Source organism: Crocodylus siamensis, chromosome 13 (genome assembly GCF_052110815.1).
Source record: "Crocodylus siamensis isolate JL-2025a chromosome 13, ASM5211081v1, whole genome shotgun sequence".
In the NCBI taxonomy this organism is placed as follows: Eukaryota; Metazoa; Chordata; order Crocodylia; family Crocodylidae; genus Crocodylus; species Crocodylus siamensis.
The window spans coordinates 31,429,985-31,447,559 of NC_143407.1; the positions used below are offsets into that span (position 1 = coordinate 31,429,985).

Genomic DNA, 17,575 nt, shown 5'->3' on the forward strand with positions numbered 1-17,575 from the left:
GGGAGGGGACCTTTTCCTTCATGATCCTGGAAAGTAGTAACTAAAAAAGTTCTTTCAGGTTGGTCACAAATTATTTTAAGAGGAGGATAGGTGTGACAGATAAGAGCCCCAGACCTAAGTGGCTAGGGGTTGAGAAAGAAGAAAGAGCGTGCAGAAATACAGGAAGACAGTGAAACTGGGTGGTAAGTAATATGCTACTGCAGGGCAAATGCAGTCTCCAGGACCAAGATGTTGACAGCTGACTAACATTACGACACCAATTTGCACGTTTTCTATGTACTGCCTATGTCTAAATGTGCGCTCTACTAAGTGTTATCCTAAGTGCGTGCAGAGCTCATCTATAAGTAAACCAAATGCCATTCCCTTCTTGCTGTACAATATTTATACAAGGCGTATAAACAAGTTGCATCTGCTTCAAAATAATGGTATCATCCAAAACTCAACTTGGTTTACAGTGCGGCCTATCTGTGAAAGGTTGCCGCTTCACAATAAACCCTGTTCTGTCCACTCACGCAAGTGAAGCCAACTTTCCACAATAGATATGAATCATCAAAAGCAATCTGCAAGCAAGCAGCTTTCTGGTCTTCTGGCCCGAATGACAAAAATAAGCATGAATGACGACTCGTTAAACAATGACAGGAAAAAACGAGTTCAGCTGATTCTCCATACTCACCAGACAACACCAAAGGCTCCATATCCGATAGGTCGGTCCGGTTCGATATCCAGTTGCTGCTGTGGATGTTGTGAGTGCTGATGATGGTGCGCTTTAACTGCAGCAGCTGCTGCAGCTTGTACCTGAGCTGGGGCCGCTGCAGCCGGTCCAGGGGCCTGACCCGGTGCCGGTGATGGGAAATATGGCTGCTGTTGCCCTGGATTTAACATTGCCGCAGCCGCCGCCGCAGCCGCCGCTGCCGCAGCCGCCGAAGAGGCGTGCTGCTGTACGGGATGTACCGCGGCAGCGGAGCCGGGATGCAAGTGATGCTGAGGGTGGTGGTGGTGATGGAGGTGAGGAGGAGGGAGGTGAGGAAGGTGGTGGTGATGGTGGTGGTGGTGACCCGCTGCTGCCGCAGACGTACCGCCATTGTAAGCCGCCATCATTTTTGCGTTGGCCGTCGTGCCACAGAGCGACATTCAAAAAAAAACAAAAACAACCACCCAAAAAAAAACCCGCCCTCGGGCTGGATTAGCGACTGGGTCAAGCGGTCATTGGGCCAGGCCGGAAAAAAAAAAAAAAAAGGACCGAAACCCCCACGAAGTTTGCTACTCTTTAGCACGAGTCAGGCGTCATCCTAGGCGGCCCGCCTCGAAGCGCATCGAGCTCAACGGGCTTCACGTCTTCATGGAGCCGAACCGGCGGACGGGACGGGGACGGGCAGGGCGGGATCCCCCCCTTTCCCCCCGAGGTTCCTGCCGTGGCGGGCGACTAGCACTCCATCCTGCGGCGGCGGCGGCGTGTCGAGAGGCGGAGGAGGGTCAGACCCCGCGCCCCCCGCGAGGAGGGTGCGCGGTGGCCCCCCGGGCACCGCTCCACAGCCCCGGCGCGGCTACCCCTGCCATGCCCACATGCCCCCGGCCCGCGGGCCTCCTACATCCCTCCCCGGGCAGCCACGAGCCGCTCCTGGGAACTTTTCCGGGCCCCCCAGAGCCGGGCGGGGGGGACCGAGGGGCCGGGCCCGGTGCTGACAGGGCGCCGCCACTCACCTGCCGCCGGAGCCGCGCGGAGCGGAGCGCAGCACCGCCAGCAGCCAGCGGCCGTCGCGCGCAGCCGGCCGCCCCCCTCCCCCCGCCCGCAGCCAATGGGACCCGGCCCGCCCGGTTCCGCGAGAGCCGCCCCCATCCAATCACAGCCCCGGCCCCAGCGCCGCCGGCCGGTGCCGCGGAGGCTCGTCCCGCCTCCTGTGACCTCGCCGCCCAATCAGCGCAGCCCTCCCCGCGCCCAGCGCTCGGCGAGACCCCGCGAGATTCCCTCACCTCACACAACCCTCACCTCGGGCGGGCCCGCCTCGCGGCCTCCGCCCGGCCAATCGCAGCGCGCTTTCCTCCCACCCAATGGGGGAGCCGCTCCCAATAGGGAGCCAATGACGGCAGGGTAAAAAAAAAAAAAAAAAAGTGTGGCTGAAGGCGAGGTTCCCGTGAGCGGACCAATGAGCGTCGGCGCCGGCATGAGGGGCACGGCCAGGAGCCAATCCGAGAGGAGCGGGGGCGGGGCAGGGGGGGCGAGCCCGGGTTGAGACAGGGTGGGAAGGGCAGAGTCCTTGGGGGAGGGGAAGGGACCTGGTATTTGACAGTTGGCTGGACACCTGGTCTAATGAAAAGATTTCCCTCCTCATGTCTGGACCCTCACGGCTGCACCAGTTTGGCCCAATGAGAGTGGGGACATGGACCTTTATATTCAGGCGAAGGATTCGGCGAAGTATTTCCGGCAAGCTGCCATTTTCCTCAGCTGCTGGCTGACCCTGTGTCCAGCAAAACGACCGCCAGCATGTCGTTTTTGCAAATTGTTCCACCAACTCCTGATGGCGTCGTCGCGTGGCCAGGAGCCACCCTCCAAAATGAGAATTATTTCTAAATGGCAGATGGGAGCCGAACTCCAGCCTTGCCCCCTTCCTCAGACCTGTCACCAAGCTGCCAAGGAGGATCTGAATAGACGTATGCCTTTGCCCCCGAGAATCATGCTTTAGAAACAGCCGCCACTTGCGTGGAGCAAAACAATACCATTACCTAGCAATAGAAGCACTGACAGGGCAAAATACAGGTGTGAGTTTGGTGAACACAGATCAGCCCTGAGATGAAGAATGGGCAGCGTGCCATTGAATCCCCTTCGGTCCCTCTCTAATACAAACACTTTTGAAATGTGCGTGAGCAGCTGAAAGGGAGGGAAAAGGCCAGTTTGACCCTCATCTTCTTTGGTGTAATCAATGAAGAGTACACAAACACAAGTGATGTTTCAGTACCGGTTCACTTTCACTCACAGGCAATACTCTGAATAGTCCTCAACAATATTCAGTTTTCAGTTTTTTCAGTTTCAGTATTCCTGAACAATACTCTGGCACGCACTTTTCATATGCCTAAGATAACATCTCTGCATGGGATCTCTGTTTTAACCCTGAAAACAAACTGGTGTCATCTGCTGGCTGGCAGTGGTCTCACTGGAGTCAGGGCTTGTGCCAAAACTGGTCACATGCATCCCAGAATCAGTGGGCTCGCAGCAAGGGGAGATTTGCATCAGTGTATTTGCAGAATAGGCCATAAACCCTCCCAAAGCTAGATGTAAGGAGTCCTGGCTTGGCAGGAGCACGTGGAGGAGAAGGAGGGTGAGACTAAACTAATTTTTCTTGCTTCTGCTGCTGAACTACATTTAAGGAGGTAAATCCTAAATTATCTTGCTGTCAATGAAGGGCAGCAAAAACATTCCAGCGTACCCTGAAATTTTTGTGGTGGTCTTATTGTTACAACAGCCTGTTAACAGCCCTGGCTTATGAAGTTAGTAGTATGTCTGAAAGCTCTGTGTAGAAAGGTTTAGCCATCCCCACTGGCAAAGCTTGCCTCTTAGGAATGATCCTTTCAGGTAGAAGCTCATGAAGAGATCTGATCTGTTCTGCTCCTCCTTATCAGTAACACTCAGAGCAGCTGTTAGCACTTTTTCAGAAGCATACAAGTTGCCAAATAAACCTGAGGGAAACACCATCTGACATTTGCATTGATTCTTTATTTATCTCACTCTTTTTAAGGCCCTGGTAGCAAGCTGAGGGCTGTCTTCCTCATCCTCACCGAGATCCAGGATTGCACCTCTTTGCAGATTTCCATTGTAAGTTTCCAGTGGTGCATGTACGGCATCTCAAAAGTGTGCTGTCTGTGTTTTGCTCTGTATATGAGAACAGCAAAAATGTTTTGAGGTTAAACAGTTTAGTAAGTGGGAACTTTGATTTTTTTTAGCTGTTCTCTGGCATAAAGGTCTTCAGTGATATGTATTTTTCATGTTAAGCATCAAATATACACCTGTCTCGCTCATAATACTTTTCATCAGTTGACCTCAAAGTGGGCTACAGAAGAGATCACCATCGTTATTTCCATTTCCCAGCTTACCATTGGCAATATCCCTCCCTTAAATAATGTGGGGCCATATTTTTAAAGATACTTGGGTATCTAATTGTCCATTTGATTTCAGTGGAATTTTGGCGCCTACTTATCTTAAGGCACTCAAGGTTCTTTGGGTAGATGTGACATCTTTTATTAGACCAACTAAGTAGTTTCAACTAGCCAGAACTCCTTACATCTAGCTTTGAGTGTAATATCTTTTATTAGACCAACTGAGTAGTCCCAGCTACTCAGTTGGTCTAATAAAAGATAGCACATTTCCCCAAAGAACCTTGCCTGCCTATGCCCTTAGACCAACACGACTACAACTAACACCCCAGCAACATGTAAATATCTTAAAACATTTGTCCCTCATAGAGTTAGTTGAGCCCTGGTCCAATTAGATGCATAGCTGCAAAGGTGTGTGTTTATTCCCATTTAAATGGATGGGAATGCTTCCATTCTTATTTACTCATGCACACAAGTAGTTGTACGAACTTAGCCTTACCTAATGATAAGACATACCAGCTGAATAAAACAAAAAGAGGAGGGGAAGTGTGAAATACTAAGTATAGGATATAACCATGTTTTCTCAGACTTGCCACATGCAAGATGTATTTCTATGCAGTAGTATTTTTGACTGCTGTTGCTTTTTTTAAATATTTCAGCCCGGGTTCTAACTTTTTGTACTTCTACCCCATTCTTATTTATGATTGACCCAATTCTGCAAAGACTTTAGATCCCATTTAAAATAGTGAGGTATCTTTTAGCTGCATATTCAAAATTGGTGACTTCTTTTGAAAAGTTATCCCAATTGCATCAAAAAAAAAGAAAAGACTGTGTTAATAGCTAGTGTGTGTCTTACCAGCTGAGTTTGATGTTGGAATTCTGAATCATGCTATTTGAGTTTACTATAAAAATCAACAGATATGAAAGCATTAGGAATTATTTTTAATGTTTGTTTTCTTCATAACCAGTGGTACAGTATCTTGCTTTTATGTGTAAGAGCATGAGAAAATGATGGGAATGCCAGCTTGGAGCATGGGAAGGTCTTATTGGACTCAACTTCATATTATGTCCATGTTGAGACACCGATGGAAATATTTTTGCAACGAGACTTCTATATTGTTGGGCAAAAAGGCTAATGTTTACATATGCTAAAACAGTCTGACCAACAATGCGAGGAAATTTTGCATTAATGAGGAAATTTAGAAAGGCAATACATGTGTCATCTAACAGAAGAAAGAATGTTAATGAATGTGCTAGAACTGTGGAGTGTGACAGAGAACACAGTTTCTGTGATATCCAGAAACTACCCATTCCTAGATGTGCTTTTTCTCAATCAGGCATGTGCTCCATGAGGTAAGATATGAACACTGGAGATGGAGCTGAATTCCAGTCCCAAATCTAGTTCTGATGTTGGCAAAATGCTACCAACCACACTTTCACAGTATCCATTTCTGTAGATTGGAAATAAAGATATTTACTGGTACCTACCTTTGTGTGCTTCTGACTTTGATGGATAAAAAGCACTACTGAAGTGTTGTCTATTGCTCTGTGTGGTAGAGTGTCTGCTATGTCCTTACTCCAGCTGAAAGCCAGTTCTTGCTCATCATCGTCAATCAGGCGGATGGCTGATTGAAGATGGTTTTGAAGGGGCATTGGTCTCAGGTGTCCATGTACAATCCTGGCAAATGTCAGCTTGGAAGGAATCTCCCTAGCAAGTAAATCGTGCTGCCACATGAGGTTTACCAGTTGCTTCTGTGGATCCCCAAACTCTGCCCTGCTGTACAGTAGAACCTTGCAAGATCTGCAAGGAATGGGCCAAGATTTCCTTGTCGTCATTCTCCCCACCGCCTCTCTTCAGTGCTCCCCCCATGCATGTACATGGTTGCACTCTTGATTTGATGGTCATTTTTGTTGTGAAAGCTGCAAGAAAAACATCAAAGGAGGTTGTAGCATAAAGAATTATCCAAAAAGAGAGTACTGCTGCCATGCGTGTAAAAAGCCAGAGCCTTTGAAGAGGAATTGATTAATTCTGTGTCAGTGATTGACAGCCCTTGCAGGACTCCATTTAAACAGTCTGTTTTGGGGGTTTTGTTTTGTTTTAATAGGCAGAAATATTTTGATTGATTGTCAGTGAAATATATAAAACTTTTCTTCTGCTAAATCACTTTAAAGGAATAGAAAACAGAGGCAAAATAAACAAAATGCTGATAGCTTCTAATATTTTCACTTACCTCATTCTGGACCCAAAAGGGTACTACTGTATGCATGACCAAGCCCTAGTTAATGTGAGGTATGCAGAATTAAATCTCCATAACTGTTGCATGTGCCTCACTGCATTTCTCTTACCTTTAAGGTTCCAGCCATTCAAGATTAGATGATGCCACATTGACTCCCATAGAGAAACACATAATTGTATGAAAACCCCTACTCCTGTCAACAGAGCTGCCCACAGAATCAGATTGCCAAAATTTGACCCTCGGTAATTGGGAAGCTGCAGGTAAAGACACAGCACTAGATACTGCCCAAGTTGATTGCAACTAATTTGTCATTCCCAGTGATGCATGGAAATGTGTGATTGTAGGCTGTTGTCGATGAAACATGACAGATCAATTCTAATCTCTTACTGGTAAAGCCGGTTATTCATGGGGACATGCATCTGTCTGTTACTATTTTGTTCAAACTAAGGGTGCTATAAAGTGGTAGCAAGTCTGCTGATTGTGTATCCAACACTGTGAATGCTAGTATTCTTTCTTTGCTTCTGTCAGACATATTGGCTTGAGCCCACCAAAAACTGCATGGTACCTAGAAAGGTTGCAGAGAATACAATCTGGTTACCCTACGAAAACATAGTATATTGAATCAACATTATTGAGTCCCGTGGAACTGATTTGTCACTCTCTTGAATTCACCCCTCACTTTGCTTGGGTGTGATCCTGTTAGCAGCATTTTGCACTGACTTTGCACAGTGACAAATGGTGGAAAAAGTCCCTTGAAGCTCCTTGAGATTCTTCAAAAATTCAGTCAAAATTACCTTCCTTTAAGATTTTTAAATCCTATCCAAGTGGTGGTATTGCATTGTACTGTTTAAAATGTTCAGGCTAGTTCTGAGCATAGTGTTTTCATGCGCAGCAGGAACTAGATTTGAGAACAGACATTTGAGTATTGGAGGGCCTCTCTTACGACTTCATGGCTGAGCACAAAATCATGTATACCCTTTAGCAAGTAGGCGCATATCCTTTCTTTTGACCCGTCAGTGCAAAAGGTAATGTAACATATCACAAGAACAAAATATAATAGGACATTTGTAGGTTAAAGACAAGAATGTGTACAAAAGGGATATTCTGAGTTGGGCTATTGATAATTTAACACGTGGGTGTCTTTAAGCCCACACATACCCCAATACACAACTCTACAGATAGCAACAAAACAGAAATGTAAATAGCCTGGTTATATTTTATTCATAAATTCTACTGGTGCCATTAAGATGTCATAAATTCACTGTTATGTTAATATATGTTAATTAGATTTTTGGCTATTCAAATAAATATCATGCTCTAATTAGATGCATGATTCCTAACATACAAAAGACAGCAAGCGTATTTAATAGACATTCAAAGAATAAAAATATGTACAGGATTAAGATATCTCAGTTCATTCATATTCAAAGATCTTGAAGAACAATTTTTCTGCAGTTGCCTCTCAGAAATCTTTTCTTTGTATAAAATTAGAAACAAATCAGCTCCTCCGTTAATGAAATAGAGTGGAAAAATAGAAGAGTATTCTCCTACAACTTACCCAGCTTGAGAAGGAAATTTTGTGCTATTGTTTTGGAGCTAGTAATGAAGACGTACTGACGTCAGAAGGGCTCTGGGTGGAGTGCAGGGATCTGCCCACACGAGAGCTTACTGAGCCGTGCACATATAGCAAGTTGCATATCATCATGCTTATCAATGGGAATAGACAGCCCAGGCTGTTAGCCGCAAAAACACAGGATTCTGCTGTGCAAGTCAAAAGGAAACGTTCAGGTATGAGACAGTAGGTAATTGTGGGATTGCCAAGTCCCCAGTTCAGTTTAACGAAGTACTTAAGCATGGACATAACTTTTAATCACATAAGAAATCCCAAGTTAGTGGAGCTGTAGTGATATAGAAGATCTGACAAGGTTATTTGATGATTTATTCCGCATCCCATCTGATCCCTTCTCACTTTTTGCCTCTCTTTGCTGCAAGCCACTAGTTTCTTCCTTATGTTCTTTATGGGGAACATGACAGAATTATGCAATTCTCTGGGCTCTATGTTTCTTCACACCAAAATGCCTCCCCACTGCTCTTTGTCACCAACTTTTCCTTTCATCCCATTCCTGGCATCTGCTTTCACTCCATTTTTATGTTTGGACAGCAAACGAACTCCCTCTGAAGCTAATGTCATGCCAGCAAGATGTTGAAGTGGCAAGAAAATTGACACTCTCTCCAAAGACTGAATGGGGGACCTGTGAGAAGAAGCTGCTTGCCTTCTTAAAATAGCCCAGCCACATGTTATCTTCTGTAGAAGGCGGACGATTTTTTTTTTTTAATGAATAAACTACTTGAGAAAAACAAATCTTGTATTTAGTTGTAAATAAGGTGTATATGTTAGTATGGGGAAACACACCTAAACCAAATAGCTTGTCTTCTATCCCCCAACCCCCCAGAATATATATCTGGTATGTGGCAGCTTTGTCTCTCATTTTTGCAACACATTTCTTCTCTGCATTTCCAAGTTGGGCAAACACAGAGCTGAAACGCAGTAAGATTCTATGGAATCTCTTTTTGCCCTGTGGGATGCATCAGAGTTGGAAACGTTGATTTGGTGCTGCAGTAGCGTTCCTGAAGTGCCATTTTCAAAGGTTTAATTTCTTTTAATAGGGAGTCCAAACACCAAATTTATGTTTTGAAGTCACTGAGGTCATTGAGGTTACACGAAAGTAACAAAGCTTGATTGGACAGGTTAATAGCTCACCATTTACACATGTTTGCAGTATCACAGCTAGCAGTCCTGAGTAGTTCTTGTCCTGTCTCTGTCTTTGTAGTTGATTGCACCTGTACAATGCGAGTGCCTAAAGATACTGGACCAGAATGGGTGCATTTTATCCCTATATTGCAGAGGTTTAAATGGTTGGATAAGTCATAGGGCATAAGAAAAACAGGCTCTTGGACCAGTCAGACTTCCTAATCCTTAAGTCACAAACCAAACTCTTGACAGCTAAGAGCTGCAATATATACAATTTTCAAAATCTGAGTACTTTAGAGCAGTGATTCTCAACCAAATCTTTTCAAGTGTGACACATGGTGTGCCAGCATGATCTACAAGGTAAACCCAGAGATTTCAAACAGGAATCCAAAATGTTAAAAACATTCTGATCTTCTGTGGTTTTTCTGCATTCTCTGCAACAGGAGAATTGCTCTATTATTTTCCTGTAGTCAAAAAAACAAGTGAAAACTAGAGCTGGAATTTTCCAAGGGGATCTTGAGTCTAAAAAAGTTGAGAATCACTGTCTTGGAGTCAGTAACTGAGCACAGCACCCCAGTTCAAATAACAGTGTGTTCTTAAATGACTTGTTACAATAAATAATGAGCAAGATCTGATGAAAATAGAAAATGACTTTATTTGACTGCCTTTCCTTTAGGATCCGCATTTTAACACCCTGGAAGCCACAGTATGGCTATCCCTGTAAGCTCTGCAGAACAGACATCAGTCTTGTATGTCTGTAAAGCACCGAGCACTGTTTTAGATGTTTTATGTATAATGATAATACAGAAAATCAGGCCAGTTGTGATTATTGCTTTATTTTTCTCTAAATTCAAATGGTATATTAGTGCTTTTTTATGCAACAAATAATCCTGCCTAGCATAATAGCTCAAATAAATCTGTAACCCTTGCCATGTCAAGGTCCTGCAACTGTTGTAATGTATCATACACACAGCCAGTTTCAAAAGGAACAACGCAGTATGGAAACATTTAAAAAATAAACAGTAATTTTCAAATTCAGATTCTTTGCAGGAGGCCTACCTATCCATTAGAGCAGGGCAATATTGAGAGAACAGCTTAAAAATAGGCTATTTTCACCAAGCTAATGCACAACACAGTGGTGATTATTCCCATTGACCCTGCCAATCTTACTAAATTTCTTTTTTGACACACATACTCAAGATACAAATGTATAGTGGGGGCTAGCTGTATAGGGAGTAATAGGAAATAATGTGTGTGGCTTGATTCGCTGCTGCGTTAGCCTTGCTTCCAAAGTTACTTGCATAAAACTGGTGAAGTACGATGGTTTATTACCCCAGAGCAGATTTGTCCTAGCTAATGTAAGGCTCGTATCTTTAAGCCTGACTTGCGCCAAGTTGTATGAATACAGTTATGTAGTAGACTTTTATAGCTACTTTGGATTTACACCAGCATATTGGAAACATCCTCTTAATTTTAATTATTAGAAGTAGACTTTGTCACATCGTAAGTTATATAAATTGCTGTCATCTGTTGAAATCAGTGCCTAGTTACCAGCCAGGCATCTGGCTTCAGGTTTTGATAAAAGCATGTTTCTTTATCTATTAATAATAACAACTTACATAATTAAAACAGAATCATTTTACATATCATATATGCTTTTTACTATCCATGTTAGTTAGCTTTATTACCATTATGCCTGGAAAATTAAAATAGACTAGTCAGCTTCCGTTTAGTCTTTATCAACTTTCATTTTGATGTATAATGTTTGGGTGGTAACCCTTGCTGGGAAACACCTTAAACCAAACAAACTGTTTTAATTAGAATGAGCTGTTTAATGAGGGAAAAGCTTTCTTTTAAAATACTGACTTAAGCATCTTGCTAATAGCATCTCCTTCTAACAATGGTCTCAGTTATGGATTTTTCCCCCTGAGAAGCTTTCTTTCTTTCCATATAAAACCAAATAAAGGGAACTAAGCAATGTATTAGAAAAGAAAAAAACAAAATGGAAAAAGTAGCAGAGGATGACATAGGAGTGAGAACATAATAAATAGAAATGAAAGATAATGCAAGCTAGAGTCCAGTCCTGCAATACTTAAGTATAAATAAACCTACATGCAGGAATAGTCTTATTCAAGTCAATGGTGCTACTGGTGTAAGTAATATTACTTTTGCCCATAAACATTTGAATGATGAGGGATTTAAAATATGTAATAGGTTTCATTTCCTGTTATTGTTCTACTGGTAATTTTCACTCTGAATTGGTAGAGGAAAAAATACCTGAGGTTTAATTCTGACTTTGTTTACACCAAGCTTGGATGACTTACTTCAGTAGAGCTGCTCTTTCTTTATGTCAGGAGAAATGAGAGCAAAATTAGGCCATCTGTATCTACTTTAGATATGGTAAGAGGAGACCTTCTTGCATATAACCTCCCCTTTCTCCCCACCCAGCACACACACTGATTCACAGCACAGAACCTCACCCAACATAGCACCTCTGGAGTTTCCTTGTGTCACCTTCATTCTGAAAAGTAAATCAGGACTCATAGTAGAGTTGATATCTTTTATTAGACCAACAAGATTTTTGCACAAATATTTCTTTAATTTGCAAAAAGCTTGGTGGTCTAATAAAAGATATCAACTCTACTACGAGTCCTGATTGCCTTTTCTTCTAGACCAATACGGCTACAACCTGGATACCTTAATTCTGAAATGCATTTGACTGACAAAGAGAGTGGCCTTCAGGCAGGTTCAGCAAATAAATATGGCCTGTTCTTTAAAAGGGAGAGTGGGGAAAAACATTTAAATCAACAACTACTTTTATGCATACCCAGATGCATCATTTGTGGTAATTAAATTATTCTTGACATAATAATGGTAAGGAGCTGTGCTTGCACATTTTAATGTAACCATTAGGCACACGTAACAAGGCCCATTAGGCAGAAATGACAAGACATATCATTAAACAAGCCAGGGATTTCTGTATGCATGGTAGATGCCTTTCTTTGCAAGCACTTCTTCTAAACCAATACTATCTCATACTGTCACCGTGACCCAGCAGTCTAATCTTGGCAGTATATCTAGGCCATGTGTTCCCATCACTTGTGTGCCACAAAAGAATGGCAGCAGATAACAAAAAATGCCTTCAGATCTTAAATAAAAACCCTGAGCTTCCTGGTGTTGTATCAACAGATAGGACAAAAAGGAGCCCTAAGCATGCCTGAGCTAAAGTTTCTTCTTACATGCACAATTTCATAGCAGGTGTGACTAAAAGCCTGAGCAATCCACAGACATACTAAAGCAAGGGTGGTCAACCTGCAGCACAAATGGCACAGGCTAAGAAGGCAACAGGCAGCACTGTGGCAGATTGGGTGGCGAGAACAAGGCGGAAAGCAGAAAGGGCTACCATATTTCCAGTACCAAAAAAGGACACCTGTTGGGGAAGGACAACTCACTCCCAACCCGCAGCCCCCATACACCCCCACCCCATCCCTGCTGCTGCCGCTTACTCCCAACCCATAGTTCCCCACTCCCCCAGGCCATGCTGGTGCCCCTCATTCCCAACCTGGAGCCTCCTGTCCCTGCTGGTGCCCCTCACTTCCAATTTGCAACCTCTTAGCACTGCCAGTACCCCACAGTCCTGACTCATAAGCTCCCATCCACACCCCATGCGCTCACTCTGAAGCCACAGGCCCCCTGTCCCTGCTGGTGACCTGTACTTCCAACCCACAACCCACTGGCACTTTCAGTCCTGACCCACAAGCCCCCATCCACACCCTATGCCCTCACTCCCAAACGCCCCTCACTCCTGACCTGCAGCCCCCTCCTCCCCCAGCCCTCCTGGAGGGGACCCCCTGCGGCCCCCAGCCCAACCAAGCCAGAGCGTGGCAACTCCAGTTCATGCGGTGGTGGTGGAGTGAGTTTGCCCCGGTGTGGACAGTAGGGAACCCCCACTCTGGGCTGGAGATCCTGCACTGAGCCAGGTGGCCTGGCCATGTCCCTATCCCCCCCCACACCAGCAGCATCTCCTGGTCACTCCACCCCTGCGATCATGGGCACGGGCCCCTGGGCCACCAGCCCAGCCATGGAGCTCTCTGCTGCCCCCGAAGAGCCCCACACTGAAGGGGCAGATGCCTCTCCTCCTGCCCTGTTGCAGTCCCAGTCCAAACAGCTTCTCCCAGCACCAGCAGGCATGGCCCTGCTCACACACCCCTCCCCACCCCACTGCCATACACAGCCCCCCCCCCCAAACAGTCCCCAACCCTCCCCCCCGACCTACCTGCATGTAGCTGCTGAGGCTGCTCCCACCATCCTGTCTGGCTGCATGCAGGCCACGTGCATGTGTGCGCACAGACACACGTGGTGGCCCCTGCCTCCAATTGCCCTCCCCCTCCTCCCACCAGCAGAGCAGAACAAAATCCTGGACATTTGTTCAGATTTCAAAAAACTACTCGGATGGAGATCAGAGCGCCCAAAAAGGACATGTCTGGGAAAACCTGGATGTATGGTAATCCTAAGAAAGCAAAGCAGCAGATTAGGCAGGGGGAGCACAGAGCAGAGAACAGAAAGCAGAGCAGGGGGAGGGGATCAGAATGGCACTCTGGGACAGTGTGGGCCAATTTGTGACATGCCTGCCCAAAAGTATTGTGGTGCTACCCTGGAAAAGCAGCATAACTTGCTGTAGGAAAGACCAAGTTATTAATTCTCTTGGCAGGACTGACTGTTCCTGAGCACCTCTTGCACCTCTCATATTTACCAGTGTAAATTCTAAGCATCCATCTGCACTGGTAGGTGTAAAACGTAACAGACTACGTCCAGCTTGAACACACTCCAAAATACTCAGGACTTACTGTGCTTTTTTAACCCTAAACTTCCAGCACTATAAAAAATGAATAACAATCAACTTATTACAAGTTGGAAACGGAGACAAAAGATACCCAAATACTCATATAGAGTCTTTGGCAGAGAAAGGAGTAGAACCAAGGTCTCTTGATTCCTGTGCTTAAAACTTAGTCACTGGATCACTGCACTTGGAATACCTTGGCCCTTTAATAAAGGCTGTTGGGTAAATGAAGCCATGAAATGTCTTTTTATTGTTTTGTTTTTTTCCTGAGCAATGTGAATTGAGCCACAGAAGTTAAATTATCCTGGCAACTAGTTCGTAGGGATTTGTGGCTTTTGTAGGGAAAGCTGAAATAATTTAATTGCAGTTTTATATCTCACGGTGTACCTAAAATCTGTCCATTGCACTTCCTCTTTTTATTACGTAACAATATCTCTAAGTACTTTGTGGCCATGCTGTCCTGTGTAACCTTCTGCTACAAGCATAAGCAGCCCTGGCTGAAAATAGTACTGGGCTGGATTTTCAGAGGCTGTGAATCAGCATAGTCACACCAAGTCAACATACTAGCATATTCTCACCGGCCAAGGATCTGGTCAACAGTTTTGTGTCCTTGGCCTGTAAAAATATAATAGTAGTATTAGGTTATCTTGGGATTCAGATACTGAGAGCCATTAGGAAAAATTTCCAAGGAAATAACAAATACTTGTCTGAATAAAGATTACAGGGGTTTGTCCCCCTGTTTGGTCCATAAAAGTTCACTGAACTACCATTTATGCTTGGTGCTATCGAGCTTCTTGGTTTTTGTCACTTAGGTAGTGTATCAGAGCAGCATATAAAGAGCAGTTTATGACACAGTTATTTTGTGGTTATGATGTTTTTAAACGCACATCGGGTACATTGCAGGTTGTGGTGATCATCAGTAGGGACAAGTGCACGTAACACTGTTCATATACTTTGCACCATGCAATTTTATTGTGGTGAAGTGCAGACGCAAGCACAGTCTTCTGTTTAATTCCAGAGCTGAGCTTTCGTGTCATGAAATCCCTTTGCCCCCTCAGTCCAAACCCATCTGATAAGAAAAGATAAAGGGAGTGGGGGGAGATGGGGACATGGTTATCATTTACATGTGACCTGGGAATTACTGGTTCAGGAGTTTGAAGATCTGCTTCTCTGGTTAGACAGGCAACAATCATTGCTCTGTACATGGAGTATTCTGTTAGTTTAAGAGCCCTTGCTGATATTTTTCTGCCCGAATGAGCAGTCAGCTCCGGGTGTTTGATTTCCTGATGGCCTCAGGAGAGCCCCTGTCAATGTTCAGACTTTCCAGGAGCACCTTGTAGCAGGTATAATGTACACTATTTTAGCTAAAACATCTGCTGTCTTTTCAAAGAAGATATGCCAGTGCTTTGTTTCCTCAGTCTGAGGGACATTCATTTGGATTAAAAAAGCCCAGATGAAGTGGTACTTCATATACAGTGGATTCTGAGAATCCAGCAGATGTGCTGTCACTTCAAATATTTCTGTACTTGACAGCAGTGTTTATTTTCCTTCAGAAAATAAACTTATGTCATGCTGTCTACATGGGAGAAAAAAAGGGTATTTAAGTCCCATACGTTTGCTGCAGAAGTTGTACATAGATCATTCTGCTGTACATGAACAGTTCTAGTTATCTAGGAACTGTATCAAGCTCTTTGGTATCTGAGTATAGCATGTTTCAAATGAGTGTTTGCTGGAGGCTTTGAATGGCTTGTAAGATGAACACAAGCAGTATCAACACATTTCTCGTGAAGGCATCAGATATACTTTTTCTTGTAGCCTATTAAGCCCTGATTCAGCAAGGCAGAAGTGTGTAATCAGTGGGACTACTCATCTGGTCAAATTACAACCATGGGAACTACTTGTGGAACTACTTGTGTTTAAAATTAAGCACATGCTTGCAGCCTTCCTGAATCGACTGCTTAAGCTTAGACCGGGGCAGGCAATTATTTCAGGCGGAGGGCCGCTTACCGAGTTTTGGCAAGCTGTCGAGGGCCACATGGGTAGCCCCACCCCTTGACAGGTGCCCCACCCCCTGGTCACCATCTTGTAACTGGAAGTCTAGCCCCCTAACCCCTGACCTTTGCCACCAGAAGTCCCTCCCCTTGCCCCCAGAAGTATGCCTTCCAGCAAGGGGTTTTGCCATTTTGGATGCAGAAAAATTCCAAATTATATTCTGAAAAGTGAACATCTACAATATTAATTAATTTGATTTCAAAAAATATTTTTGTCCTGATTTACATGTGTTTGTGTAGTGTACATAGAGGTGATTGCACAATAGCTTAAAATTAAGTCTTACTCTTGTATATTATGGGGGGTGGGTGTAGGTTTGTGGGGGCTGTGGGTGTGTAGGGTGGATATGTGTGGGGTGAGGAAATAGGGTGTATGTGGGTATGTGGGGTGTGGGTGAGTATGGGGTTTGTGGGGGGCTGTGTGGGGGAGAGGGTGGCTGGGGTGTGTGAGGGGGTATGGGTGTGGGGGTCTGTGTGTATGGCAGTGCAAGGTGGGGTGTGGGACTCACCCTATGAACACCCCCTCACACACACACACACACACACACACACACACACACACACACATCCACCTCTGACTCCTGGCCCGAGTACCTGGAGCAGCCAGCAGGAAAGCAAGGAAATGGCAGCTACAGGTGTGGCGGGGGAGAGTGGAAGTAAACTGATGCATAGAAGCACAGCAACAGCTGCCCAGAAGTGCAGGGCCCACACTGCTGCCCCAGGGCCAATGCCAGCAGGGCCCAGAGTGGGGCGGCAGGAGCGTGGGATCCCTACCCCCACTCCAGCACAGCTGGTGCTGGACCCCATGCTTCTGCTGCCCCACTCTGGGCCCTGCCAGCACTGGCCCCAGGGCGCTGGCACAGGCCCCATGCTCCCGCCCAGATGTCACTGTGCTCCTGTGCACCCGCTGACTCCCACTCCCCCGCTCTGCCTGTAGCTGTCATTTCCCTGCTTTCCTGCTGGCTGCCGGTCACTCCATCACCATGTAGCTCTTGAATATATGGCTAGACTCCGGGACTCAGCAGGAGCTGGCCTGGCCCAGCCCAGCCCCGAGGATTAGGGTAACCCCCATGGTCCTCCCCTGCCTTCCACCCACCACCTTCTTATCTGAATTCCCCTCTTGGTCTCAGGGAGACAGGAACAGCCCCAGGAGCTCAGGCCAGGAGCCTCTGCTAAGCATGGGGCTTCTGGCTCGGGGGTAACAGGGCCAGGCTGGATGGGCCTTGCTTCTGGGCTGCTGTTTTCCCTGGTTCCTACTGCCCCTGTCTCCTGTCATCTTCTACAGGCAGCCAGCAGCAGATAAATATTTATTTTCTAATTCTTTTATAGGGGCCCTGTGGGCTGGATAGAATGGGCTGGTGGGCTGGATCTGGCCCAGAAGCCATATTTTGCATGCCCCTGGCTTAGATCCAAAGATCTCAAAGTTGGGTTGAAGTATGATTGCACTCAAAAAGCCATTATACAATTCCCTTTCCAATGTATGAGCTACAGTACATTAATGCATTAACATAATTCAGACTCGGGTGAAAGCAACAGTCCTTGACCTCAAGACTCGGTGTAAGAGTGAAAGAGAGATTATTGCATTACACAGTTTTTAGAGATTTTCCTTACA

At 45.2% G+C, this 17,575-nt stretch overlaps 1 protein-coding gene and 2 long non-coding RNA genes across 4 annotated transcripts in view; 1 reads left to right on the forward strand and 2 right to left on the reverse strand.

Moving 5' to 3' along the window:
• NLK (nemo like kinase) overlaps positions 1 to 1,783 on the reverse strand; it is a 113,508-nt gene extending 111,725 nt beyond the window's left edge. For both annotated transcript variants that reach the window (XM_090025928.1, XM_090025927.1), the window contains exon 1: positions 674 to 1,783. In XM_090025928.1, coding sequence (XP_089882054.1) covers positions 674 to 1,131 — 458 coding nt within the window. In that variant the 5' untranslated portion in view covers positions 1,132 to 1,783. The remainder of the gene's footprint in view (positions 1 to 673) is intronic.
• A 167-nt stretch (positions 1,784 to 1,950) lies between these two features.
• On the forward strand, positions 1,951 to 5,358 carry LOC149854181 (uncharacterized). Its single transcript, XR_016439014.1, has 3 exons — positions 1,951 to 2,089; positions 3,732 to 3,808; positions 5,055 to 5,358. It is a non-coding gene; the product is annotated as an uncharacterized LOC149854181 (long non-coding RNA).
• On the reverse strand, positions 3,731 to 7,949 carry LOC149854182 (uncharacterized). The gene is made up of 3 exons (XR_016439013.1): positions 7,882 to 7,949; positions 5,575 to 6,006; positions 3,731 to 3,865 (listed from the first exon to the last, which is right to left on the reverse strand). It is a non-coding gene; the product is annotated as an uncharacterized LOC149854182 (long non-coding RNA).
• Positions 7,950 to 17,575: the final 9,626 nt, after the last annotated feature.